General features: G+C 36.9%; 2 protein-coding genes across 2 annotated transcripts in view; both read right to left on the reverse strand.

Moving 5' to 3' along the window:
* Positions 1–316: 316 nt before the first annotated feature.
* The window catches only part of LOC105297472 (caspase-12-like), a 19,784-nt gene continuing 8,972 nt past the window's right edge, over positions 317–11,128 (reverse strand). Inside the window, 11 exon segments of the mRNA XM_023535397.1 lie at positions 317–362; positions 364–413; positions 664–773; positions 3,703–3,849; positions 4,261–4,495; positions 5,274–5,447; positions 5,845–5,939; positions 8,500–8,577; positions 8,779–8,859; positions 9,027–9,089; positions 10,357–10,605. Coding sequence (XP_023391165.1) covers positions 317–362; positions 364–413; positions 664–773; positions 3,703–3,849; positions 4,261–4,495; positions 5,274–5,447; positions 5,845–5,939; positions 8,500–8,577; positions 8,779–8,859; positions 9,027–9,089; positions 10,357–10,605 — 1,328 coding nt within the window.
* LOC105297443 (caspase-13-like) overlaps positions 10,471–11,128 on the reverse strand; it is a 24,852-nt gene continuing 24,194 nt past the window's right edge. The window contains exon 10 of the transcript XR_002782278.1: positions 10,471–10,605. The gene's annotated coding sequence lies outside the window, so the exon portion shown is untranslated. The remainder of the gene's footprint in view (positions 10,606–11,128) is intronic.

Raw genomic sequence — 11,128 nt, forward strand, 5'->3', positions numbered from 1 at the left:
TTTTGTACATGCATCAGAACTAAATATTTCCTACTCACTGAGTAGGTTCTTGAGAGAAATAAGAAATGAAGTGTTTTTCTAGCTTTCTTATCATTTTTTATGGAATCATCTTATACTATGATCGAAGTCAAATCAAAGCAGGGTTTCACCAAGGGCCACTAAGAAAAGGCAGATAAAGTGAGCCTTAGTGATCACTGGGCAGCGGCACGGCACTCTATTATTGTTCTCCACTTTACCTAGACTTTATGTACAGACTCTGAGCTGGGAGACCACAAATCCACTTGGATTCATCTACCTGAGATGCTTCATATGAGTTTTAAATTCCAGGGAAGAAGTAGAAATATCGTGTCATAGATACTCTCAATTGTGGGCATCTGAGTCAGCACATTTGATGTCTCAAAAGAATGTTGAACCTAAAGTAGTAAAGAAAACCTTTAGAGAATTTCTAAAAAGGAAATTTGAACTTCTCTCTCAAGAGTGAGAAAATTTATGGTATGTATTAAGGCTGTGACCAGACAGTATCAACAGAAGAAACCTTTACATTTTCCTTGGGTACAGAGCATCGAGAGGACTTAAGAGTTTCAGGATTCCCAAAAAACTTTTGTAAATGGTTCTACAAAGTTTTCTGGGGGCATAAAATTAAAAGGACAAGAAGATTTCTACCTTTCGAAAAATCTCCTCCAAATGATGACACCAAGAATAGTCTTTGAAATAGTAGATAAGTTGGGAAATGAAGAGAGAGCCATTTGTGTTCATTCTCCAAGAAATATTATCTGCAAATAAAAAGTATTAAAATATGTTGGAGGATGTAGCCTTTAAATGTATACAACTCATAGAACCATAAATTTGGAAAAAGTTTGATTTTGCTGCTTTGGAAGGAAAAGGGAGACCAAATCTAGATATAGCTGGGACCTCAGACTTTTATAGCAGCCCAGAGAAAACCATCATGGACTCTCAATCATACATACCCTTGACTTTCTTAATAGCAGGACCTAAGTTATGGCCCTTAGGGTTGCAAGTAGTGGGAAAGAATGTAAGTCCTTTCAGCATTTACTACATAATAGGAAAAAAAAAAAGAAGGATCCAACTCTTGATGTTTCTTAATTCTGGGCCTTCTCTCTATCCTGACAGTTTTCTAGTATAATTTTTGCACTTATAGTTTTGTCGTGTCAACATCTGTTGAATTAATACTTCTCTTTATCACTGCGATGTGATCAAATACCTTTCATCATAACAAAGCTAATATTCTATTGTCAGTTTATCCACAGCTATCTTGTTATTTCTTCTTCCTTTTTATACTTAAAGTTCTCAAATGTGTCTCTATTCACCATCTTTATTTTCTCCTAGCCTCCTCACTCTTGTGTAGATTTTCCCTACCACACTGTATTTTGCCAAATAGCTTTTCCCAAAGCCACCCATGTCCTCTAAGTCATTAAATCTAACGGTAATTGATTGGGCCTCACCTTTACCTGATCTTTCATTCACATCAGAAACTACCGGTAATTACAACTTTCATGGTAGCTCTGACAACACATTCTCCCAATTTTTTTTCTGATTCTCTGACCATACCTTCTTAGTCTAATTTGATGACTAATACTTCTATCTCTGATCTTGAACTCTACAGTTCTTCCAGTCTTAGCTGTAGGGTCTCTTCTTACTCTATTCTCTGTTCCTATATAGTTTTATCAATTTTTAGAATATTAAATATCATCCTTAGGCAAGAATCTCCCAAAACTCTAACATAGATCTCTCCTCTGAAAAACACAGCTATGTAACTCTTTACTTTTCATTTCAGCTTGAAATATGCCAAAAGCATCTCAGACTTCTTGCAGGGTTCCCATTTTAGTGAATGCACCAGTTATCCACTCTCAAAATTGAGTCACTTCAATCATCCCTTCTTCTTCACCTGCCCTATCCACTAAACCACAAGATCAAAATTAATTTCTATATACTAATTATTTCTTGTATGCAACAACTTACCTCATTCCAAGACTATCATCACATATGGCTTATAATACAGCAATGACATATTAACCTGTCTCTCTATATCTACACTTACTGTAGTGTAATCCGTTTCCCATGAAATCCCCAGAGCAATCATTTAAAAATAAAAATGTTATCATTTCCTTGCTTAAATTTTACCAAAATTTTCTATTAATATTAGTATAAAGTAATATTAGTAATAAAGTGTAATAGTATAAAGCACCAAATCCTTCCCTAATATATGAGGCCTCAATTATGTGGCTCCTGCCTACCTCTTCAGTCTCCCTCTTGGTAACTCTCTGCTGGCTCCATGCTCCAGCCTCATTGGCCCTGTTTCCAAGTTCTTTTCTTCCTCAGGTCCTCTGTGTATACTGTTTTTTCTATCTGTAGTTTTCCTCTCTTAGCCTTAACATGGTTAACTCTTTCATCTTTCAAATATGAGCACAAATTTTTCTTTAAATCACTTATCGCAGTTGACAATCATTATTTTTTTTTCTGTTATGTAGAGTATATATTTTCCCCCAATTAATTTCTGCTTCACTGGCCTGAATATGCACTCCGTAAGGTTCAGTAACCTTATCTGTTTCAGTTGTATATTATATGCACTGCACCTAGCCCAATCCTAGTACACGGTATGTATCCAAAAAAATGAATGCAAGAATTTCATAGTAGACTTTATTTTCTGAACTAAATTAAACAATCTCTTAAAATATGCATCCAGCTGTATATGACTTTTTAAATACCTTTAATAGCAGAAAGTGTAGAGCTTTTCTTTTAAATATGTATTCTCCAATATGTAAAATAAAGTGAGGTCCACCTGTTCCAGCTGTGCAGTGGGAGCTGCCTGCATGGCCTTTTTCCTGTTTCTCCAGGCAGGACTCAGAGGATCCACTAGTCCCTTGCTACTCACATACAGTCATGGACCAACAGCACTGGCATCACCACGGAGATTTTCAGAAAGGCAGAATCTCAGCCCCTTCTCCAGATGTACTGAATCAGAAATCTACATTTTAAAGAGATTCCCAGGTGGTTTCTATGCACATTAAAGCTTGTGCTTACTGCACTAGAGCACTTAAAACTCTAACTTGTGTAACCTAGGTTTATAAAATTGCCCTTGTTATCTAAACAGTTGCTAAAACAGTACTGTGGATGACTGTTAAATAGTTTCCTACAGGTTAGACCATAATCAACTGGGGATATTTGCTGTTTCTATCCCCTACTAAAATTTTCCTACCAAAGAAGGATTTTCAGTCATTGGTTGCATTATCTTGAAGGTAGGCATTTGAATGTTAACTAATTTCCTAAGACTGCATTCAAATAACAGGCCCAAGAGGTTCTAGGATTTGTGGAGCAAGTATTACAGTTTTCCTGATAGGCTCATTTAATTGCTAGTAGATGATCAGGTGGACCAAACCATGAGAAGATGATACATTTCTTTAACATGAGTATATTTAAAAAAATAAAACCTCTTATTTTATTTATAGTTAGACTATTTTAAGTCTGGATTCTCACCAAACTCCTGTTTAGTTTGAAAATTTCCTCCCAAATCAAGACTTATAGATTTCTAGCTATGAAAATTTTAGTATTTTATGTCTTTTCTACCTAAAATACCTCATTAGAGAGGAAATGTTCTTATATTAGTAATAAGATATGATCAGATCCAAGTGTATAATATAGGAACTAGTAGATTAAGAAGTTATCTTCTTTGAAGTCACTTATGTGGAGTTGAAGATTTGAAAGCAATGAAGTCCTTCTCCATATGGGTCTTTGTGACAGCATCACTCCAGAAGTAACACTGATAAGTATGGTCATATGTATATGCAGAGTCTCCTCCTATGTCAGTCACCCAAACAGTCCCAGCACCTCCTGAGAGAGACACCCATGTTGTATGAAAGATGTTATATTCAAACACATACATACACAAAATCTTTTTTGCCATTGTACCTTTACTTCAGTACATTTCAAAATGGAATTTATTAAAAATCCAAGTATCTTACTACTAGAAAAACTACCTCACTGACTGGAAACCATACAGAGCCCACTTAAGTTTAAGATAAACTTGACAGCTTGGTCCCAAATAATTAGGCAATCCTAATTATTCTAGGCTACTTATTTATTTATAAATAATAAAGACTTAATACAATTTCTGGAATGGGTCTAACAGTGGTACTAATTTTTTTTTTTTTTTTCACTCATCACTAAGAAAATAAGTTGAGATATTAGGCTAATAGAAAAAAGTGCATGGCTACTCCTTGGGTTCCCCCAACTCAGACTCACTGCCTCTGCAGGCCTGCATGATGATGACCTTGGGTTTTTCTCTTAGACTCTGGCAGTTGCGATTGTTGAAAATTTTTAAGATGGTATCATCGTGAAGAATATCGGGCTCTTGATCTCTGTGCTTTACCCCACAGATCCCATCCAGGATGCCATGTGACATAAACACCAGGATTGTGCTGTCTGAGGATCGGTGCTCTTGGCGGGCAGCAAACAGCCTTAGCACTATTTCCATTTCCTGAAAGGGACTGCAGAGTTACTTTAAAGGAACCCTCCATGTGCAGTTTGCACTCAAATGTAGATGGAGTTTACAAAAAGGAGTAGGCACCAAGGAATCAGGTGATTTAGACCTAAGAAGATGTTGGGAGATGAAGCAAAATAAGGAGCAAGTGAGATGACACTAATAAGAAGGCGCTGATTTCATCTGTTTTATATGTTGACGTTACCATAAGTTTTCATTAAAAAAAAATAATAATAATAAGAGACAGAGATAAAGAGTTTTCTACTGACAAAAATTATAAACACAACAAATCCCTTCATCATGGAACAGTAGAAACTTAAATTTAAAATGGTTTGTCAAAGGTCATTCAGGATATTTTTGGCAGAGCCAGAATCATAATTGTGTGTATATAAACTTTTTTCTATATATCTTTTTTTACATTTAGACACATGATATTATAGACACTGAAATTATAAAAACCTCATGAGCTCATTCTGTAGGTATCAGGAAATTTCAGGGCCTATATCTTTCATCTCACCCAGACTATCAAGTAATAGAGGTCTCCAACATTGAGACCTTTAGAAAGATCCAACATTTCTAGTGAAATACTGTTATATAGAGCTGCTCTAAATTTCTGATATGAGATTGTGCCTTGGAGAAGGCTGAAATCTAGGAGATCCTATTCTGGAGCAAATGTAATTCCTGAAACATGCATTTTGTTTTTATAGCTGCTAAGGAAGAAATTCAAAACTGTTTAAGAGGAAAGGAAGCTTGTCCCACTTCCCTGAGTCATTACCAGAGCTGTGAGATTCACTTTTACAACCACTGAGTATCCAAGACTTTCAAGCAGGTCTTGCATCCCCAAAAGGTCAACTTCAGAACCATGTCGATTAGCAAGACAATTACATTCTTTGTTCCAGATGATGAGGGCCAAGCGTGTTCTGCCCTCCTTCTCCAACACTGGATATATCTGTAATTAACAGACACAGAGTGAGTTCCCCAGGCCTCCTCCCTTTTGACTTCAAAGTCCATACAAAACAGGCCTTTATGATTATAAGTGGATGGCGAGAGAGCTTGAGAATGGAAATATGTCCTCATGAAGAAAGAGACAGGATCAAAGACTGAAAACGTACTAGGAACTTGGCTTTGGTTGTATAGTAGATAGTTTAGAGTTTGTGCTAGGATGGAATGGAAGAGTCAGGAAATCTAACATAAAGACCACTTAATTAGATAACATGATTAGATAACATCCTATGCCTTTGGCCTCATCTTAAAGCATTTATAATAACAACTAAAATTTCCAGTGAGTCCCCAGTATTTTGTTTGAATGGGCGAATTGTGTGTCTTTCTATTCCAAAGCATATCACCTCATCTGCTTTTGTTGTCATCAGTCTATGGAAATGATCATGAGGACAAAGCTTCAACTCATGATTCGCTTGGGAAGCCTGAGTTTTCTGAGGAGCTAAAAGAAAAAAAAAAAATATATATATATATATATATAAACCAATAACATGCACTGCCTTACAATCATGCAGCTCTTTTGACTGGGATCTCATTCTTTGGAAATGCTTACTGCCATCCCGCCAAAAAGCTTAATATAATAAGAGAACCATTTCATATTTAAAATGACTAAAACAAAAACTTGAGTATTCCTTCTTTTCTTTCTGCTTCTTACTGATCCCACCATAGATTTCTGTTTTAGTTAGTGGTTGTGCATTGACTAATCTTTCAAACTCAACACACGAGACTCACATAAACACAGTATCTAAGATTTGGAAGGAAGCCCAATGTTCATCTGGCCTAGTCAAGTCATTATTCAGATATTTGGACTCCACTTAAAACACTTCTTACTTATTATTACCATTGTCTGAAATATATCCACTAATAGAGAACTTATTCTAAAGCATTTTTGAACAGTTCTGAGTATCATAAAGTGTGAACCTTCTAAGCATTCATATGCATTTACTGCATTGAGACTATACAGAAAAATGTCTAATTCCTTTCCCTGTGAAAGCCCATGAATTCTCCTGTGACTTCAATGAATCTTTCCATTATTTTATGTAAATGTCCCCATATAAACAATTATTGTATTTTATCTTAATCATGTTTATTATACTGTAAGCTTAATTAAGACAGGGAAAATGTCTTTAACCTCTGTATTTCCATTATCTAAAATGATATATCGCACAGATTAAATGTTTACAATTGCTGCTAATGAACAGTTATCTCCAACTTGAAAATAGCTAGGAAGTATCCCTTGGTTGTGGTTCCCTTAGGGCAATAAGCCTCTGTTGTTTAAGAATGATTTCACTTTTTTAACCAACAAATCCATCAGTTTACCTACTTCTGTCCTCATCTACTCAATTTTTCCCTCCACTACAAAGAAAGACATATTCTTCCTCCTGTTGAAGGGTGATATTCCTACATAGGCTCTGAATTCCATTCTCTCTCACCCGCAAGGACTTTACTCAGGCATTTATCCAGCCCTGTATTCTACATCATTGATTTCTCCCATTTTTAATGCTGTGTTACACTCATCGGAAAATCAGCATGCCTTAATATCAATTTATCTTTTAAAAACAACTTCCCTTGACCCCGTTTCCCCTCCAGCTATTGTCCCAATTCTCTGCTTCACTTCTCAGCACAATTCCTTAAGGGCTTTGTTTATTTTCACTATTTTCATTTTTTCAACTCATTTTTTTTTTTCTTGTATGCAATATAAACTGGCTATTGTTCTCATCACTTGAATGAAATACTGCTTATCAAAGTTACCACTGACCATTTTTGGCTTTCTTAGCATTTAATGTGGTTGAACACATCTTGCTCTGTGGGCTTCTGTGATGCTGCATTTTCCAGTTGCTCTTTCTAAATCTGTCTTCAATGATGGTTCTTCCTCTTCTGCCATACTCCCCAAAGTTAGGTTGTTCTATATTAGACCCTTTGTTATTCTCTATCAGCATCTCTCCCAGATGGCCTCTTCCAGTCCCATCATCTTATATACTATCTACATGTTGATGAATCCCAAGATTTATTCCCATCCGTTATTCCTCTGTGAATTCCTCAGATGAACATTTACCTCGTTATTCAACATCTACCCTTGGATGTAGCATATCTTTCAAACAAAACAAGTTCAAAGATGAACTCTGGATATTTGTCCACTCCTACATATTTCTTTCTCCTGAGTTTTCTCTAAATCATAAGTTTTCTCTATCTCTGTAACGGGTACTTTTCACCCAGTTGCCAAGCCAAAAGCCTAAAATTATCCTTGCTTGATTCCTTCATTTCTTTTACTGGCTCACATCTTATCCATCCATAGTTCCTGTTGACTCTACTTCCACAATAGATCTCAAATTTTACTACTCATCATCACCTCTATTACTGCAGGTCCAGTCTAAAAGACATTATCTCTTAAGTAAAACATGTAAACAACTTTCAATTATCCTTCCTGACTCTATGTTTATAACTCCTCCGCTAAAGAACTTCTTAAAGTTTTTCCTATTGCAAATAAAATTCAAATTCTTTCCCACTTTCTAAAAGGCCCAAAATGGTTTGGCAGTGACAGTCTGATCTGACACTTTCGCAGTTCTTCCTACCACATTTCCCTTACTTTCTACTCCCCAGCCAGATTAGCCTTTTCTCTGCCCCTGATACATAACAAGGTTATTCCAGACTCAGAGCCTTGCTCTTGTTTCCACTTTCCATGGAATGCTTTGCTTGAGAGTTTGGTACAACTCTCTCCCTATTGTTCAGGTAGGTACTGAAATATCACCTGGAAAAAGTTCTCATAGCTGTCCACCCTGGCTCTTGTGCCTCCCCCCACACTCCAAGAACAATATCTCTTTCTACAGCCTAATTTTCTTTTCTCTTGCATGTTCCTTGAAATTGTGCAAAACATGTTTAGTCAGTGGCAGATGGGCTCAATGTATAGGTTTCCTGGGTTTCCATTTCTCTTTCTGTTACACCATAGGGCCTTTTTTATATGCCTTAGCTCAAATAAAGTCATTATGTGTTCATGATATTACCTGTCAAAGGTAGAAGTGATGCCTGGAACAATCCAGCATGCTTCTTAGTTTCATCATCTTCACTGTCACTTCCTGACCCTTAGGAGAATTGAAGAGCAGGGATGTATGTGCTGATCTTACTTTTGAGGGACTTTGTTAGGGGCAGAAAGGAGAAAAGCCCAGATTTCTGGAACCTAAATTCAATGGTCTTTCTACTATAACACAGGGCCCCGGTACAGCTTCCTTACCCCAAGTGATGTATGAGGGCTCCCATAGGCCACTGGGTTTTGTGGCAGTTACCTGTCTGAGGGAGAGCCAATGCCTGGGTTGATTCAGCTTTTTCCTCATCTCTATTTTCTTCACTTTCATCTTCAGATGATTCTGAGGTGGGTTGAACAAAAAGATAAGGATCAATGCTCTACTCTGACAGTCATTTCCAAAGATGAAAATGGAAGACACAGATTTCCTCAGTCTTTACCAGAATACACTCTGACAACACTAGAGGTCTAAGAGTTTTCACTTGTGATGTGAGATTTGGAGACCGTTACCTGTCGAAGAAGAAAATGACTCATTGTTCTTAGATTCATCAGTCTCATTGTCAGAATGAGATTCTGAAATAAAATGAAAAAAAAAAAGAAAAGACTTGTTAGCAGAACTAAGTTTCTTGAACCCACACACTTCAAATGCTTTCCCTTGCACTGACAAGGAAATGCCTGTGTTTAGCATGGGGCTGCCATATGGAGCCTGGAGAGCTGGCTCATTCTCCAAGATCCGGGTTTGTTTTAGAGTGCTGTAACTTTCTGCCAAATGAAGGAGGAGGCAGAGTTTCCATGAGACAAAGAAGAGCTCATTATCTTCCTGCTTCCATAATTCAAGGACTAATCAAATTTTTTAATCGAGACTTTTTTTGCAACAGCATTTTTCATTCTGAGGTGAGAAACTACATCTCTGTACAAAAGTTGGGTAGTCTTTCAACAACAAAAAATAATCCCCAAGGGTTGGTGCAAGGATTTGACATATACTCATGTACATATTTTACTCTAGAGTAGGGGTCAGCAAACTATGGCCTGCAGACCCTACCCAGCCCAACACTTACTTTTGTAAATAAAATTTTGTAAATAAAGTTTATTGGAATTCATCCACACTCATTTTGTGCACATTATATATTGCCGATTTCATGCTACAACAGTAGATTTGAGTTGTGACAGAGACCACAAAGCTTAAAATAGTCTTCCCTTCAAAGAAAAAGCATGCCAACCCATGCTCTAGAGAGAAAGACACAGTTATGTTCCACTAACTTTCAAATTCCCTATGTTCTCTTTTAACAATGAGAAATATGTGTTCCCAGAGATTTACCCTCGGGTAAGCCACAGCAAAGTGGAAGATGGTGGGTTTTTCTACTGAATGTTCTATATCTGGGATGACCGTAGAGTCCACGGTGTATGGCCACAGTAGCACAGATTAGCTAAAAACTATCACTGAATTTAATATGGCTCTATCACATTTATTCATTTAACAAATATTTACTCAGCACCTATTGCGTACCATGTTCCATTTCTATGAGTTTTGGATGTAATCATGAACCAAGCAGACAGAGATAGATGCCACGTGGACCTTACATTTTAGCAGGGAGAGATATAATGAATAAGTAAATGAAATGTTATGGAATGATTGAAGGTGACAGTTGCTTACTTTAAAAGAAATTGGGGATGCTGGAACAGGTTCTGGGCTGTCAGGGCATTTTGCAGTATTAAATAATAAAGTCAGGCAAAGAAGATACTAGAGATGTGGACAGTTCTCCACTTGTGAGCTGGAAGAAGACAACAAAAGCTGCGTAAGGTTACACAAGTTACTAGCCCTTTGGCCCAAGACACTCACTTGAACACAGCTGTTTCTTGGTGTTGAAGACATGGTTCATAAATATTTTGCCAACCATTTGACTTTTCTCAGCAACATCCTCAATCAGGATTTCAATCTCATTCATGATGAGGTTCACTCCTTTCCCTAATTTTTGTAACTAATCCTTATTTAACACATTCTTTTCCATCAAATCATCAAAAATTCCATCAAGCATGTTCTTGGTAATCAGCTTCAGCGTGTTGATGGGATCTTCTTTCAGTCTCTTATCTGTGAAAACAATAGGATTTTAGATATGGACAGGTCAGTGGGTCTCAAATTTTAACATGCCAAATAATCTCCTGAAAGGTTTGACAAGCAGAGATTCCTGAACCCCATTCCCAAAAGTTCTGATTTGATAGATTGTGATAAAGTTCGTGAATTTTCATTTCTAACAACTCCTGAGGTGAGGCCAAAGACCATACTTAGAATAACACCAATCTCATTCAAGCCTGTGCCTTTTTATAGATGGAGAAACTGAGGTTCGGAGACAAAGCAACTTCACTAAGGAAATTAATGATAGCTTAAATCAGTTCAGTCTTTTTATCGCCCACCATCCCTTCACTTCCTGTCACTTTTATCAATAACTAATTTAAAAACACATTATGTTCAATATGTATAGCAGTCAAACATAAACATATTACACTTGTAAAAGAATGCACTTTGTTTCCATGGGCAGAGCTGGCAGGGCAGCTCTGTATGCAGAGACTGAGAGCACAAACTACAGCTGTTTTGCTTGCTACTGCAGAGGAAA

The sequence above is a fragment of the Pteropus vampyrus genome, unplaced genomic scaffold (assembly GCF_000151845.1).
Source record: "Pteropus vampyrus isolate Shadow unplaced genomic scaffold, Pvam_2.0 Scaffold139, whole genome shotgun sequence".
In the NCBI taxonomy this organism is placed as follows: Eukaryota; Metazoa; Chordata; class Mammalia; order Chiroptera; family Pteropodidae; genus Pteropus; species Pteropus vampyrus.